Source organism: Centruroides vittatus, unplaced genomic scaffold (genome assembly GCF_030686945.1).
Source record: "Centruroides vittatus isolate TY-2023 unplaced genomic scaffold, ASM3068694v2 contig_18, whole genome shotgun sequence".
Lineage (NCBI taxonomy): Eukaryota > Metazoa > Arthropoda > Arachnida > Scorpiones > Buthidae > Centruroides > Centruroides vittatus.
Genome location: NW_027121101.1, coordinates 3,501,200 through 3,520,120, shown reverse-complemented (window position 1 = coordinate 3,520,120; position 18,921 = coordinate 3,501,200). Strand labels below are relative to the sequence as shown.

The window sequence follows — 18,921 nt, the reverse complement described above, 5'->3', positions numbered from 1 at the left end:
CATGGTTAAATTTATGTATATGGACTTATAATTATTATTAAATTTAAGTTCATAAAATCTGTTTTCATATAAAATTTATTTTACACAAAAACAACCAGATTTTACAAACTTAAATTTAAAAACAATTATTTTACAGAGGATTCAATTTTTCCTATTTAATGATACACAAATGAATGTGATGTTCAGGGTCATTTAACTAGATACTTTTTAAAATACACAAGATTGCTGCTTTATATTAATATATCACATTAATATTTGAAAGTCTATTTTTTCTTCCATTCAATATACCAATATAAAATAAATTACCTACCTTGTACAATAATCAAAGATAATCTGAAATCTTTTTCATAGTCAAAGGATGTAATGCATTATAGAACTAATTAATAATACTTCAAGTATACACATGATCTACCTACTGATTCATCATTGTATACAAAGATTAAAATTACATATATTTGATAATTATGATACAAATTACAACAAAGTAGATTAAGCTATATCATTATCATTCAAATGAGAGTTCTATTTTAAATTCTTCAACAATAAAATCATTAATAAAAAATGAAATTAATACTGTAATTTTATAATTGGGAGCCGTCCATAAATTACGTAAGGTATTTTGGAGTGGGGGGAGGGGATCAAGGATTTCTTATGATTTCTTACTCAGGGGTAGGAGGGTAAAAGATCTCGTCTTACGTAATATTCTTATTTTTTGATCTCTTTGAGTGGTGGAGTTTTGAAATTGGCTTCAATTTGGCGGTTTCTATTATGAATGCTCGTTGTACTAATGCCATCTCATGTGACGTGTTAGAATAATAACGCTAGCAGACTTACGCTCTACCATGGGAGAAAGGCCATGTGGTGGTTTCTCTCTCTCTCTCTCTTTTTTTTTTATTAGAATAAGTGCATCACTCCCATGGGATAACAACACTAAGAATGAATAAACCAAAATACATGATACAAAGTAAACAAAATTAGTATTCGGCTTTTAGTGAAAACTAGAATGTAAAACTAGAAATTATGAACAGTCTTTTCTTCCATATTTTTTTAACATAGTTGTAAAAAGCATCAAACAGTGGCTTCTGAACAAGCTTATTGAGCAGACATGACCACCTGAAACCAAGCATAAAGATTTCTAATTTCAGAGTAAGTCTATCTTGATTGTAAATTGCACAATGATAGATCATATGATCGACGGTGTCTAGGTTTTCTGTAGAGCAAAAGCAAGAGGCAGTTTCTGCCCGGTTATACATCGCCAGTAGCTTCTAAAATTACAATGCTCAGTAAGTAGTTGAGCAATAGCAAACGTTAAATATGTCTAAGTGGTGATGAGAACCTGCATTCAACACTAGGAAAATAAGTCTTGTTATTCTACCAGTTTTACTGCTCAATCATTGTTGATTCCACTTTTGCATAGCGTTGTCATGAATATAATTTTTAATGCTGTTACGTGAGAGAGGGATGAGAGTGTAGTCCAAGTCAGTTTCCTTTGCAGCTGACTTAGCCTCAAAGTCGGCTTTTTCATTTCCTAGTATGCCAGTATGGCCAGGAACAAATATAAGTTACCTTATTTACAAGATTTTTAATATGGTGCTGGATACATGTAATTTTATTGCTATTGCAATTGGGATTTAATAGAGCTTTTAGGACAGACTGAGAATCACTGTAAATGTTGATAGACAAAGTTTTGTTTGGTAGTGAAGTGGCCCACTGAACAGCTTGGTAGGCAGCATCTTCAGCTTGATAGATGGAGGTATGTGTGGAGTATTCATATCTTCTATCTAACATATTTTGGGCAAAATATGTCAGTTTGGAAGAAGATACACAGATACTTGAGCAGACATAAAGGGAGCTTTTGGACCCATCTATGTAGATAGTAATGTCTGCATGGTTATCCATGGAGGAAGCAGATGACACCAAATGTACCCTGTGGATAACCTTGTTTACAGGGTGATGATCAGAAATAGTAGGGTAATTGCAATGTGGTAGCATATGAACAGCCATAAATAGGATTAGAGACCATTGTTGAGTCTTAATGTTTGTAGTTCTGATGTAGTAGTTTAGAACCTTTTCTACAATACAAAGTGCAAAGGACGGAGTTCTTGCTAGTATCAGAGAAACATTAGTAGAAACAGTTCTGCAGCACTTTGAAATTCTGATGGTAAACTGTTTTTAAAGAGAGAGTAATTTACTTGCTACTGAATTTTTACTAGTTACACTACCCCAGCTAGAGGCCATGTAAAGTAGCATTGGTTGTATTGCCTCATTATATAGAGTTTTACAAGCTTTATGATTTAGTCCCTGGATGCACCTAGACATTTTAGCAGCATGTAGTTTATTTTCTTGGCCTTAGCCAAGATGTAATCAATATGGCAATGGAATGTGGTTTTTCTCTATTCTCTCTTGTTTTATTTTATATGACGTTTCTGTTTACACGTGCACTAGCTGGTCAATCTGTCAAAGTTTTTGCGTCCTTTTGCGAAAATTAAAATTAATATAAAAATGAATATTATGACGTTGATTAATGATAATAATAATAAAAAGATTGTTAATAATTAAAAAATAAAGTTCTTAAAATAAATTGTTCATTCGAATTCATTAAATTTTTATATTTTTAAATTTGTTCACATAAAGTCTTTAATAAATAATAGTACATATTAATTAACTAATTAATAATCATATATTTTGGACCTAAGGTTTTTAGGGTTTCATTAAATAAATTTTTTTTTTTGTTAAAATCTTTCTATAAAATCATGCCTAAATATTACATGAGATAGGGAAGGGGAGGGGATCAAAGAAAATATTACAGTTTCTTAAACAGGGGTGGGTGGGGGTCTAGAATGGCCAAACTTGCCCTTACATAATTTATGGATAGCTCCTTACATTGACAAACAATACTGCGTTAATTTATTTCCTATAATTAAAACCATCAATCAATATTGCAATTCTTGCAATAAATTTATCATATTCTGTTTATAAATTCATAATTATATATTATAATAATTTATACTTGTTGCCAAAATTATTCAACATGAATAAAGTAAATAAATAAAAATGAATGGAAAGATTAAATAATTTAAATTCATAATTCCATAACAGTGAGAGATTTTTCTTCATGTTCTTAAAAAAAACTGAACAATATTTTGCAAAGGCAAAAACTATATTAATTGTTAAAAAGAGCTTTTTTCCTTCTACAGTAGAAACGTCGAAAATCGGAATCAATTGGGGACTGGGGGTGTTCAGATTAGTCATTTGTTCCCATTACCGACTTTGTACGAAAAAATATATTAATCTGTCCGATGTTCAAATTTTTCTCCGTTGCGTGTCACTTCGTGTTGAATTTTCATCGATTTTAAGCTAACGAAAATTTTTATAATAATAAATCAAGGCTATCGTATCGTTAAATTATTTCTGCATTTTGTACAAACAAAATAAATATATTGAAGAATATAAAAAACATGAAAATTATACTTTAGAAGTAAATCTAGTATCAAAAACGTTCGATTCAGCACGACACAGTCCGACTGAAAATCGTTCCATTACCGGCCATTCCGATTACCGACGTTCCGATTAACGACTCTCTACTGTATTTGTTTTTTTAATAATAAATTAATATAGTTTTTTTACTTTTTACAAAATACTAATAATATATCATACCTTGACTACTTTTTCTACACCGGATGAAGCAAAAATTGTATTTGCTTGATTGTATCTTACTTGATTCACAATTGATCTATGACCTTTCAATACTAAGTGCGCTTCATTTACCCATATACCTGAAAATTAAATTTAGAGTTTCTATTTTAAATCAAGAAATTCACATATTAATACGAGGGCTATTTTTTAAATAAGGTCCGTTTGTGAATGAAAGTGAGAATAATGCGCAATCACGGCAGTATGCATGCGCTTCTGCTCCGAGCAAGCTTGGCGCGTGTTTTGACGCCATTTGCAGCCATATCGTCTGTCTGTATGCTGAGCTGTAGAAGTTTAAAATGTTTAAGAAAATTGAGTCTTCTGCCGACTGTAAGATGCAATCTATTATTCGATTCTTGAATGCAAGAAACTTGGCAGCAGCGGAAATTCTCCATCAGATTTGTGAAGTTTACGGTGATAATGCTATGAGTGACAGTAAAGTTCGAAAATGGGTAAGAATGTTCAAGGATGGGCGAGTTAATGTGCATGATGAGCCACGCCCTGGCTGACCTTCTCTGATTTCTGAAGATTTGATTCGTGATGAGGATAACAAAATTCGAGAGGACAGACGATTCACGATTTCAAAGTTATCAATTGAATTTCCACAGATTTCAAGATCAGTTTTGTATACCATTGTTTCGGAGAAACTGAATTATCGAAAATTGTTTTCTCGGTGCGTTCCAAGACTGCTTTCTGACGAGCACAAAACAAAAAGATTAAACAGTGCTTTATCGTTTTGACTCGATACGATCATCCACACAGATTTTCACTTGTTTCGATACTTAAAAGAGTTCCTTGGTGGTCAACATTTCAACGACGAAGAAGAATTGGACTTCTTGACAGGTGGCAGATTTCTTTGAAGTCGGAATTCAAAAAATTGTTGAGCGGTATGACAAATGTTTAAACAAAATGGAAATTATGTAGAAAAGTAGATAAAAGTATGTAGAATATGGAAAAAAATATATTTTAATGATATTTACAGTATTTTTCTTCTTATTAAAAAACAGACCTTATTTAAAAAATAGCCTTCGTAATTACTTAAATTTTCAGTAATTTAATTTAATATAAAAAGAATTTTAAAAATTCATTTTATTTATTTATTTTTTATTTCATTTCATTTTTAGTTTTTACTAAATAGTATTACCTTTATTTTCTACTGGAATTTTCCACATGTACAATTTAAAATCATCTGAACCAGACATTACATACTGCATAAACAAAAATAATAATAATATAAATGATAAAAATACAAATTTATAAATTTTACATAATGATTTCTGAATATTTACAGAATTTGTTCCGAAAATAAATAATTACTACTAAATTTATTGAATATGTTAACCTGATCTGAATCACCAGCAAAGCAGCAACTTTTCATTGTACATGAATTATAATAACCAGGATGATCAAATTCTGCAACAGGATATGGTGAAGAAATGTTGTATAAAACTGGAGGAAGCCTCCTTCTTAAAGCTAGAAGACTGGTGCCACTTAAATTGAAACGAACACTCATTGAACTTTGGGTCGATAAACAGCCACCATATCGCAATACACAACTGTAAGTTAAAATTCATTTAAATACAAGTTTTCTTAGGGTAGAAACTTATATTATTAAATACATATCAACTATTCTACTATATTAATTTTCATATTGTATATATGTATAAATATTAGTTTAAACATTTATGAACATATCTAATTTAATTATACCATAAATCACTGAAACAAAATTATATCTTTGTATTGACAGTTTACTTAAAAAATAAAGTAAAAAAAAAAAAATCAGAATTTTACCATCATTTTCAATGATATTTTTCAATAATTCAAAAAGTTTATTTTTGATTGTTGCATAAATTAAAATTATAAAAGTTAATTGTAAGCAACACAATATAATTCCATAGAATAAAACAGATTTAAATTATAGATTATCATCCAATTAAAACCTATTCTATTAATCCAAAATAACTAATAAATTAAATAACATACTTGCTAATAAAAATTTAATTTTTAATTTCAATTCTTGTAATCAAATTAACAAATAACCTGATATATGAGGCGTATCCAGAAAGTAGTTTTTAATAGCTTATCAGAACTTAATGATGTTTCAAAACTAATGATTTATTGCCATAGGATGTATATACAGGTTCCTTACACTACTTTTCAACAGTTTCCACCATTGTTCTGTGACTTGTAATGGAGCACCAATTTTTGTATACCAGCATCCTAGGATGATGCTGCCTGCAATGCACATCTTGTGTTCACAGCTTCTTTGATATCATTATCATGTCACTAAGAAACTTTTTCATAAGCAAGAACAAATGGGAATGCTTGGCAGTAGGTTAGGGCTGCAGAGGGAATAAACCATTAAGAGATCATGTGCAACACCCCTCTCTTATCACTTGTAACAATACAACTCAGCAATTCATCACTTTGCTCACTGTTTTGAGTCAGAAAAGTCAATGTACTGCCAGCCCATTTCATTTTGTGATTTTTCAATAAGCACCTTTGACATCCACCATGAACACAACTTTCAAAAATCCAGGCACAATTTCACAAAGAAGTGAGCACAAAATTTGTGAGAAATGCAAGGAGTGACAAAATGGTGAATCATCTGTCCTTACAAACCTTTGCTTCCACCATATGCACCAAATTTTCATTAGCCACAGATGGCTGACTGCTTCATAGTCATGCATATTTTCACATCCTTCATTAAAGTCTCTCACTCATTTATGTACCATTAAATCACTCATGCCTGTTCTCCATACATCTCACACAGTTGACTATACATGCATGATGGTTTCACATCTTGCATGCAAGAAACAGATAACAGACCACATTTCACAAGTAGGAGATTGCAATTTGCTGGATCCCTCATCCAGCAATCCAGCTGGATCCAGCGCATTCTTCGGCCTGCTGGATCCAGCACTTCGTGCTGGATCCAGCGCTGCGGATCCGCAAATACTCAATTAACTTTCTAAATAATTGCGCAAAAGTCTACGTCGTCGCGTTGCCGCTTTGCTAACTACTAGACTGCTACTAATTACTTACTCACTACTTTACTAACACTAATAATTAAATTACTTATAAATAAACTATACCTTAATCAATCCAACAAAATTTAATAAAATAATAACGTATTCAATCGCTTTTAAAGATCTTCCTCAGTTACAAAAAAATACAACATTAACTATAAAACATAAAATGTGTTTGGAATAAATGTAAAAAGAATAGTGCTTAATTACATTCCATTTTTAAACAAGATACATAGATGTACTGCCAAGTCTAATAATTTTCGTATTGTATACCAACGTAATCCCACTATTTTCAAACTTTTAAGAAACGATAAAAAGAAAGAGGATCGGAATTCAACAACGGGTATATATTCGGTGCCTTTACACAACCAACGTTTCAATTCCAAGCTTGTTTATGTGGGTGCAACGATGCGCTGTTTAAAACAAAGGCTCGAGAGCACAAATATACAATCAGTAAGAACCTTGACAACACTGCGCTGCCATCATACGCAAGAGAGAAGGATGTTAACGTCCGATGGGATCAAGTGGCAATTATAAAAACGACGACGAATAGGTAAACGGTCAAACATCTTGAGAGATTGGAAATCTGCAAGGCGCACATGACAACTGGTTGTATAAACCATAGAGATGCGGACTCATTGTCTATCATGTGGAGATCCTTTTACATTAATTAATGTTATTAACGGACAATGCTGGTTTCATTGGATCTTATATACAGGGTGCTTTTTTTTTAAAACTGACGGTACTCAGAGACATCTGTAGAGCAATCTAACAGCCGGACTGTCGCCAAATTTGGAAGAGTGACTAAGGACGACATGGGAAAGAGATTCCGCGAAGAAAATAGTAGTACCCAAATTTTCCGGTAGGGGTGGATTTGGCGCTGTTGTAGCAAAACAGCTAAGAATCTGCATAAAATCCAGCTGCAATTAACAAACACACGAATGAATAATCAGACAGAGGTTTCAGTGTAATAACGAAAGTTTAATTAATCAGCAAATAACCTTCTCCCTTCTTCAATGTGATCACTGTCCTGCTGGACAACTCATTGCATCCCGAACACCGTGTTCTCTATGGCCGAACGTAACATGTCCGCAGGAATGTTCATCACAGTTCGAGAAATGTTGTCCTTCAAAGTCATCAAGTTTGGGACACTACCAAGATAGACCTTGGACTTTAAGTAACCCCACAGGAAAAAGTAACATGGGGTTAGATCCGAGGAGCGAGGCGGCCATGCAAGTGGAAAAAAGCGACTGATGATTCTTTCTTCAGTGAAGTGCTGGTAGCTTTTTCACTACAACAGTGCCAAATCCTCCTCTACCGGCAAATTTAGGTACTACTTTTTTTCTTCGCAGAATCTCTTTTCCATGTCATCCTTAGTCACTCTCCCAAATTTGGCGACAGTCTGGCTGCTAGATTGCTCTACAGATGTTTCTGAGTACTGTCAGTTTAAAAAAAACACCCTGTATATATTTTTTCCGCTATTTATTTTGTTTATTTATCTACATTTTGTCCGCTTGGGTGTTTTCCGTTAATTTTCATATTTATTCCGAACACATTTTATGTTCTATATTTAATGTTTTATTTTTTTTTGTAACCGAGGAAGATCGTTAAAAACGATTGAAAACGTTATTATTTTATTAAATTTTGCTGGATTGATAAAGGTATAGTTTATTTAACTTATTTTACTTCCAGTACATAGTTTTATATACCTATAAATAACTACAGACTAATATGTAAAACCTATATATGAAAACTGGTAAGACTGATAGCCACTTAGCCACTGATTATTCGTCCTTACATTATTATAATATATTACCGTATTTTACGGACTATAAGACGCATTTTTTTCTTCGAAAAATTGCCTCCAAAATTCAGGTGTGTCTTATAGTCCGTAGCGTCTTATAGGTGTTTTTTTTTTTTTTTTTTAAATTGCTTAAAAATTAAGGTGCGTCTTATAATCCGTAGCATCTTATAGTCCGTAAAATACGGTAATATAAATTAATCAGTAGAATTACCTTTGCTATTATTTAACTTAAAGATTACATTATAATTATAATCTAACTAAACATTTAAAGTTAATTATTTCTATCTCGAATGTTAAACCGAACCAATGTTAAGTTTACTACTTAAATGTGTAAGAAGTTTTACTGATTTATAGTGACCAGTCTAAATAATCAAAGCTTTTAAAGTATTTTTTAAAAATGTTTTATTTCATTAAAAAAAACATAAATTGCAGGATAGATAGATAGACAGATAACACTTTATTGCACCAAAAATACATCCACGCTGGATCCGCGCTGGATCCAGCTGGAATGATTTCAATCCAGCAAAAATCCAGCTAGATTCAAAACACTGCTGGATTGCAATCCCTATTCACAAGTGGACCACTCAATTTTCTTGAAGAATTTAAGTACACAGAATAAAGAGTCAACATGATCCAATTGTAAGAAAATACCATCTGTTGAATACCAATGGATAAAAGAACTCAGCACATGTGCAACAATCATGACTACAGTGCTGCAGCAGCACTATTTACAAACAGAACTTACTTTCTGAATATGCCTCTTAGCTATATTTTTATCTATATACAATTGCTACTTTTTAGAAATTTAAATTTTTGAATAGCAACTTTTAATTATTATAATTAAAAAACAACTAAATGCTTTAAAATGTATAAAATTATTATTTTAGATATAAATTCCTTATTAAATTTTAACTATTCATTAGACTTTTAATATAAATATATCTATGTAGAAAGAAAGGCATTTATTTTAACTGATACCTATTTGGTTTTCTAACATCCCATAAACCAACTCCTTCTTTTGAATTTGCAGTTGCAATTAATCTTGGTTCTACAGGATTATACATGACAGCATGAAAAGCTGAATTGTAATTTGCAAGCACAAAAGGATCTGAAAAGAAATTGATTTCATCAAAAAGTGTAAATTTATGAAAATATTTAAATATATATTTATATAATGTACCTGAAGTACCATGTTCTCGAATGTCACATATCAAAATTCGTCCATCATCACAAGCACTTGCAAAAACATTATCATTCATTGGATCAACAGATAATCCATAAACAGCTTCTTCATGTAAGAAGACATCTAAAGTTTTTCTTCTAAATTTAAAAAAATATTTTCATTCATTCATTACAAATGCTTTAATGATTAATATAAAATTTGTTATTAATCAATGTTTTCATATATCTGCTGTATTTTGTTACAGACAGACATACACACACACACACACACACACACACAGGAAACTTAATCATCAAAATAAAACAACAAAACAGTCAGTTTCTTCATGATTATGATATGTTATGATGATATGATATTATGATATTTTTTTGTAAATTTTACTTTAAATATATACATTTTTATATAAATTTCATAATTTTTTCTAAAATTGTATTCAAGATTTTTCATCAAATTGTTTATTCATACTAGTACAGCTTACTTGAGTGATAACATTTTATTGCCAAAAATATGAAAAATTTGATTACCTATTAGAATAAATTTAACATAATTTTCAATTTTCAGTTACAAATTACTTTTTCATTGATATATGTAAATAAAAGTAATTGTTATAAAATTCTAAAATCAAATATAACAAAATTGTTCTTATACAGTAGACTATATATATCGTAATCATGAATAAGGTTATAAGTTGATTAGTGTTATCAAAGTTAGCAGATCCCAAAATCATAAATTTAAAATACATTACTTAACTATAATCAAATTCTGATTACAATGTCATCACCTTAGTAAGTGATTAGGCTTTTTTACATACACACTTATCATCCTTAACATATGCTGATACCATGCAATTGTTATCAATGTTAACCAGTGCTTTAAATGGTAATTGTTCTGTTTATTTGCTTTGCAATACAATAGTTTAAATTGCCGGCATTACACTAGCTGTTATTGAAGTTAGTATCAGACAAACATTTACTGAACAAAAATTATATATTAATTATTAAAATAATAATGTATAACTTGAATATTTATTAATTAATTGTTTTAACATGTCATTTTAATGTTACAATTAACAAAATCACAATTTTCTCTAATTATTCTTATTTACTCCAGTTTATGTTATCAGTCAGTTATCACCAGTTTAGGTAAGTCCCAAAGGGATTACAATAAGCAGAGTCTAGTGTATTTTGAATTAGACTACACACTAAATTTGATTTTGTTGCAGTCAATCTAATTTTTGTCTGTTAACCACATATTATTGTAACATTCACAAATATTTAACATTATAATTACAAAGCACAAAATTTTAAACTTGTAATATTAATTTTTCAAATTAGTATTAAAATTTAATATTAAATTAAAACTCGAAATTTCTCAATATGAATAGCTCAATAATGGTCTTTAAATTGAAAATGCATTAGGGTAAAATTTTGGTTTACAGATTATCATCACTATTTTCACTTGTAAAAATAAATTTAAATATTTTTATAATAAGAAATAATAAAATTAACAATATTTTTGTTTGATTAAGATATCATAACAATCAAAATATTTAATGTTTCATATTCTGATGTTTGATATTATTGATATATATACAAATAACTTTAAATATGAATTTAAAGTTTAAAAACAGATGCTATGTCAGCAAACTGTATACAACATTAATAATTTCTCAAATATAACAATATTCTTTGCTTCTGAATCAATAACAAATTCTTTAAACAGATAGTGAGATGTCCAAGGCAGTAAAAGTGCCAGCCTGCCACTCTAGGGGACTTAGAATCAAATCTGAGCAGTGAACCCCTGGGAATTTTTCAAGAGTATATGTTGAACCTGTCCTTCACTAAATGGCTGCCTCAGTACGGGACTGGCCTAACCCATGAACACTAAGCCTTTCTTTTAGTGTCCTTAGGATGGAGAGTAAAAAATTGTTTGAGCAGAATTTCATTTTTAAAAATAGTATAGTCTATATGACTTTACTGTTTTTAAAAACATTTCATTAATATAACCAAATATCGTCAAATAATATATTAATAATTATTAATAAAATGATATTAAAAATTTATTTTAACTTGTGGTTTAGCTTTTCATAACATGTAGAGTTAAAATTTTTATGCTAATTAATTTATTTTATGATTGTCAGATATGACATATTAACGAGTGATCACATGCACTTTGTTTATTTTTTTGGGATTGCATGCATAAGAATGCTTTTCTGCCAATTTTTCATATTTAATTACACTGCATGTAAATACATTCAAGTTTGACAATTCTGAAAAATTCTGTATCGTGTCTTCTCTGCACATGCTAAATTTCAACATCAATAGTTTGTTTAGTATACAAGAGACTGTTTTGTTTATAGAACAATGCCCTTGACCAAGCTCCTGTAGGAAGCCCTTAAACTTTGCAACAGCACAGGCTTGTGTGAAAAAATTCAGTTGGAAATAAATGATGAAAGGGCAGAAATATTTCTCAGCAAGACCAGAAAACAATTTTTCTGTATTTTTTGGGCATGAAATAAACCTGCAAAAACATTTAAATTGTTGAAGATCATATCATTCCAGGCTGTCTTACAGAGATAAGTAAGTATTCAAGGTTAGAGTGATTTGCAGACTGCACAAGTAATTACATCACACAAAACTGACAAACATCCATAATGTCATGCTAGTGTCTTGCAGCAATCATGAGAGACCTCCAAAATATCATTTCTGATGATATTAAGACACCAAAAATGACATGTCAGTGTGGAAATTAGTGTTATGCATGTGATCATGTGATTAAGGAAAAACTATGTGGTCTCATGCCAAAGGTTGCAATTTTCTGCAACTATTTTTTACAAGCCTATGATAAGCAGAAAAAATTTTTTCAATTAAAATTTTTACACACTCAGATAGCATGTAGATTGGGATATCAAAGAAGCACAGCTAAGTAACTCAATTTGGTGAAAAATGCCCATGAAAAAACTAGTAGACACAGAAAATTGCTACTACAGTCAGTGCTATCTTAATGCACAGGCACCCAGGGGCCCCAACTAATTTAAACACAAACTAGAATTTAACACTAATTTTCCGATCACTCACCAATTGTGTAGACGACCCAGTATACGCTTTACCCAGGGGGTTTATAATGCTATTAAGACAAGCCCTGACTACAGCATGTGATCACAGGTTAATTATAAAAATAAAATTAAGGAGATGAGAGATTTTGCAGTCTAAAGATATATTAATTATTGCTTAACTGCAAAATTGTGCAATAAAAACTAATTGAAAAAATATCCTATATTTAATATTATTTATTAAATTATATATAAATTTACAAAATAAGTGATTCCTACATGAAAAAAAGTATTGTAATCAAAGAAAAAAATAATTATCATGAGAAAAGATGAAAACAACAAAATGACATCTTTACTACAGTAAGTGTCTTTAATATGTATTGTACATTTACTTGAAAATTCATAATCTGAAATCTTTTTAATTGTAGCTGAAGAGAAGTATGGGAATAAATAACATGTTTGAAATGCATATGTTCTAACAGTAAATATAATCTCTCTATACACCGGAATTTGTAATAATTAAAATAACCCTTCTAACCTTTTACCGGTGTCATTCTATTTTTAGAATCGCGTCGTTCTATTTTCAGAATCGCAAACGTTTTCACAGCCCCTCCTGGGCTCTTCTTCAGGCTTCGTCGAATAGGCCGTTAACATTTAAATAAATATTCAATTTCTGAATATTTGAATATTTATTCGAATGTTAACGGCCTATTCGACGAAGCCTGAAGAAGAGCCCAGGAGGGGCTGTGAAAACGTTTGCGATTCTGAAATAAATGCGTTCTAAATGAATGACACCGGTAAGAGGTTAGAAGGGTTATTTTAATTATTCTAACAGTAAAATAAAGAAACAGGCTTTCATATTGGTCTTATGCTTTGTTGGTTTACAGAACAATTATACTTCTATTAATTGAAATAAGCAATAGTTCTTCACTTTAATTTCTTTGACAATTAAAAATCTCCCATGTTATATTACAAAATACCTTTATATTCTGTATGACAAATTTTAATCAATAACTTACAATATGAATAACATATATTAAAAATTTAAAAAGCTACTAATTTTTAGAGTAAGATGTAAAATACTCTAAAAGAATAAAATATTTTATAATAATTTTTCTTTCAAAGTTTCTCTTTTTCTGAAACAGTTAAATAAATACTTACATAATTAAAATACTAGGATGCATTGTTTTCAATATCTGTAAATTGAGCTGAGTGAGATTTAGAGTTTATTTAGTGTGTTTCAAAATAAAAGAAATGATATCTTATTTAGTGGCCAATTTTGGAAACATCATCCTTGTCAATCTTTGTTTCAGAATAATTTAATTCAATTTGTACATAATAGTTTTTTTAGCTTGTTTACTGCTGCCTACCAGTGAAGTTTACAAATATACAAATGAATGAACTGTTAAATGAATGAAAAAACTGTTAAACTTTGAGTTTAGACCCAGTGTTGTGGAGTCACAGTCACTGGAGTTGGTAAAATTCTTTTGACTCTAGATACTCTGAACTCAAATTTCACTATTGGTAAAATAAGAAGTACAGAAAATACCTTTTAATTAATATCTAAAGAAACTTCTCAGAAAATGGACACTTCCATAAATTTATATATCAAAATAATATTCATCTATACAGGCATTTTATGCTTATTGCAGCAACATGCACTATACTTTCAGAAAGTAGCTTTTATTAATTTAAATGAATATATTCACAATGCCTAGAGAACCATAACCTGTATATGAATGCTGTATATGAAACCATAACCTGTATATAAGTGCAAACCTATGGTATGCTTTTGTTATTACCCAGCCAAAAATTACAAAACATTGCGCAATATTCAATCGGTTTTGCATTTGTAAAAAGATATCTTAACCTTTATATTTTATTACTTTCTTTTGTGTAGCTATGCTATGTAAAAAAACATAGTAATATATGAGCCACTCAAAAAGCAAATGATTTTATAAATAACAACTCAAAGCTCAATGCATATAATGAAATAACCAATGATCGCCTTAAATATCGAGCTAAAAACTCACTAATTAAATAATTGATATAAAGTAACTTCATTACTGTATTGATTGACTGGTTTTAGATACTGGCACACAACACAAGGGCAATCTGCCAATTGGGAAATGTGTTTTACAGGAAGTCTTTTAAGAGAAACTAACCCTCATTTGAGCATTGCTGATGTAAAGAAAACTCAAAAAACTTCATGAGCCACCCCATCAGCCAAATGCAAACCCATGCTGACTATCAGCATTTGGGGTTCAAATCCACTTAGCCATTGGTGCAGCATGGGTGTAGGATGGAAAACGATGCATTGGTATATTCTACATGAAATTTTTTGTGGAAGTCTCAACCTGGACTCTTCCTGGCAGCAATCAGGAACATTACTTCTCAGTCACCTGGCCAGCTTTCAATGTGTGAGAAAAACAAAGAATGTCTTTGAAATTGATTTTCAAAAGCTTCATCATGTTACTAAAGCAAGAACACAAAGTTCAGAGATAATAATTAAAAGTTTATGGTACTGCTTCAAAATGGCAAGCTTATCTTTACCAAAGATAAAATTTTGATAGAAGACAAGAAAAAATTTGACTTTCATTCGGATGCCATAATTTTTACTTGGTGCAATATTTATTTATATCTCAGATATTTTTCTTTGTATATCAATGATTTTTTGACTACTTTAATTTTTTCACTGCCCTTCTGTTGCAAGTTATTTATGATAATTTACTATTGACTCTAACATAATTTGGTCTTAAAACAGTAAACAAATAAAACAGAGATCAGAATCTAACTGCAACGAACTAGAGGAGAAAGAGAAAACTGTAAAATGTAATTAATAGGATTCTAGCTTATTAATCACTGACTTAAGTTCTCAGAGTGCAATTGTACACATTGGATTCAAGATAACAGATTTTTTTTTCCAGAATTCATATTTTAAAATTCTACTATATCCTACCAATAGTTTAATCAACCATTGGTAGGAAATTAACTAGGCCTTAGTAGCCAGAGCAGGAGAATCTATTTTACAAACCAATTTATTGTCATTCCTCAAATTGTTGTTTTTTGTATTTTACTGTATTTAATTTTTTCTTTAAAATTATTAAATTTCAGTCAATTTTTGATAATAACTAATAAAAGTGGAATTCTTTTGACCAATTAAAATGTAGTATGTTTCTTTATGTATTCAAAAGTTTAGTACAACTTTTATAGAGAAATTTTAGATAAAAATATTTAGATACCCGGTGGTATCATCCTTATAAAAGGAATCATATTGTGACATTTTAAAAAAGGAAAAAGGCCAGAGTTACACGTTTCAAATTTGCTGGAGTCAAACTATTTGTTTACTGACTCCACTACACTGGTTTAGACTCAATTGTCACATTAAATTGTTTAACGATTGAAGAATGTTGAGCAAAAATTGAATGATGTGTATAAACAGAGCCGAACTGCTCTGCTTATGCTTTATAAGCACCCAAAATACCAGCTTAAGCATATGGCTGAGTTTTCCTGTGATAATCAAGAAAATGATCTGATCAGCATTCCAAATAACTTACATTTACTAACCTGAACTTGATGTCCATAGCAAATTTGGTTGAGATTGATCAGGCAGTTTTGGAAGAATTTATTTATATCCAATGATATTTGAGTGTAAAAAAAGAAGCTTTGTTTGCTCAACTCAATAAAATTCATTTTACTCCATGTTAATACATAATCTGAGATTTTTACATGTTTAAAATTCACTAAAAGTTAGTTTCTTTTTCTAACATGGTGCACACAATTTCTTCCGTTTGTTTGAAATTAAAAATAAATTAAATACAAAAAAAAAAAGTATTACAGTTGGCAACTACACCACTTGAGAGATCAGAGATCAATAACACAAAAAAAAAAAAAATACAATGCATTTAGTTTGTCTGCAAAAGTTGAGTCTTATAAATTTACCAGCCTTAACATGTTAGAATCTCAAAGTTTAACATCAACAAATCATCACTAAGACACTAGTAAATATGATTGGATTTTAAAGAAAAGTGAAATAAACTTGCAAAAAATTTAAAAAATCATTATTCTGCTAACATTATCCATTGAAACAGCTTATTTTTTCCAGATATGATCTATTGGTAATTGACCAATGATCATGTCTGTGGTGTAATAAATCAATCAATTCTATAATTCTCAAATTGGAAATAAATGATGGAAATAATGAAAACATCTTACCCCTCATTTATGTGAGTATTCTAGAGTATAAGTTATGTTTTCTCTAAACATCTGAAAGTTAATATTCACCTGTGTTAAGAACATGACACAAAAATAAAATCATACACAATATTTCTTATAGGACTTTTGAATAAAAAATATAGAAAACTGTTGTAAAGTTTAGAAAAGAAGTATTTTAACTACTTATTTATCATGAAGTCTGAATTTATCTTCCTCGCATTCCTTAGAGCAATATGATTAGATGTTCTAATATTGTGGGTTCAATATCAGTTCTATATATAATCTACTTGTACTATTGATGTCAAGTTAGAATGCAGAAAGACATTGATATTAATGTGCAAACCTGGAGTTAAGGAGATAGATTTTTGTGAATTTATTAATTTAATATTTTACAATATTTCATATCAAGTTGATTTGAAATGATATTTCTCTTTGTGAAAGGAAGCACTTCTTCTGAGTCGGAAGAAACAATTTAGTTCCTCCCAAAACGATAGTTGAGTAAAATGTCTCACTTGACTATTGGCCAAAAACCATCCAGCTTCCTCCTAACATCAGAAGCATAATGTGATGTTCCAGTAATACTATTGGTGGTCCATTGAGTATAAAAGATGAAGGATCACCTTCAAACAGTGCTCTAGTTATGTTTTAGCCATGCTCCAGCCATGTTTTACTTCTCACTCTTGTTGGCACCCTTACCGAGTGCCCAAGTCATCAACCAACATATCTCCCAGTTTTAACAACATTGTATCTCAGATGTATGTGAATAGGTAATAATGATCATTTATTGTAAACTCTCTCAAATCAAGTTATGTTTGGAGGCTAGATATTTAGATCCTCTCCATTTACATCGTATAGAGATTGACTCGATTAGTTTCATTTATATTTTAAGATGTATTATGTATAGATTTTATAATTAGATGTTTAAATAAATATTTCGGTTATATTTTAAACTATTGTATAATTATCTTATTGCCTAACTCCATCATTGACCTCATGTAAACCGTGAAACAAACCCTCCTAAAGTTCTGGCCATTCTTCAAAGTTATTTCAAACCACTCAGAAAATATTTTATTTCTTAATTTGCAAGTTAGGACATGACTAGTTTATCCTAACTGGTGTCAGGACTGACAAGATGATTTTGATGAATCTTCTTAACATTTTACCATCTGGTAGTGAGTGGGTAGTGGGAAAACCGGAACATAACCCCAATTTCACATTTAGTGTCATCAAAGTGGAGTTGCAAATCCTGTTTTCACATTCTAATTTTTCAAAAGTGGAGTTATTTTTCAAAAAAAAAAAAAAAAAAAAAAATAAGGTTATCTCCTTGAAGGACAGGTTTCTTTAAAAATAGATGGTCCCTTGATTTTTGAAGAATAAGAAAATATTTTAGGAAATAAGATTAAAGATAAGCTTAGAAAAAGATGCTAAAAAAAAAAAAAAGGAAAACAACAATAAGGAAAGGAAAACAACAATGGAAGAGCAGAGAGAACACAGTCCCTCCAGGCCAGGAAACCCACTTGCTGTTGGAGGTTTAAGCAGTATAATATTACTTTTAGAACCATTTTCTGGAAAGTCTGAGGGACCTAGAATAACAACTTTCTTTGAAAATTTGGAGAATTTAGCTGATACTGTAGGATGGTCAAGAGTAAAGAAATTGAAAATAGCTCACTTTAGACTAACAGGATTTGCAAGAGATTTCGCCAGAAAGGATAGAGATAGGCAAATGAAAGAAATAGATGAATATGAAGAGTTCAAAAGATTAATGTTAGAGCAGTTCAAACAAGAACCTTATACATTATACAATTACAAAGATTTTATGCATGTATCCAAGAAAGGACCAAAGATGTTCAAATATTTGCAGTTTGTATGCAATTATTGGCTTCAGAGATTGAAATTGATCAAGAAGGCACAGATACAGCAGAAATAGCTATAATCCAGTGAG

General features: G+C 30.3%; 1 protein-coding gene across 1 annotated transcript in view; it reads right to left on the bottom strand.

Moving 5' to 3' along the window:
* Positions 1-18,921, bottom strand: part of LOC136969567 (DDB1- and CUL4-associated factor 5-like) — a 50,389-nt gene that overhangs the window by 7,221 nt on the left and 24,247 nt on the right. Inside the window, exons 4-8 of the mRNA XM_067263785.1 lie at positions 9,710-9,849; positions 9,508-9,637; positions 5,036-5,249; positions 4,838-4,901; positions 3,658-3,776 (exon numbers count right to left, since the gene is read on the bottom strand). Of these exons, the coding sequence (XP_067119886.1) occupies positions 3,658-3,776; positions 4,838-4,901; positions 5,036-5,249; positions 9,508-9,637; positions 9,710-9,849 (667 nt within the window). The remainder of the gene's footprint in view (positions 1-3,657; positions 3,777-4,837; positions 4,902-5,035; positions 5,250-9,507; positions 9,638-9,709; positions 9,850-18,921) is intronic.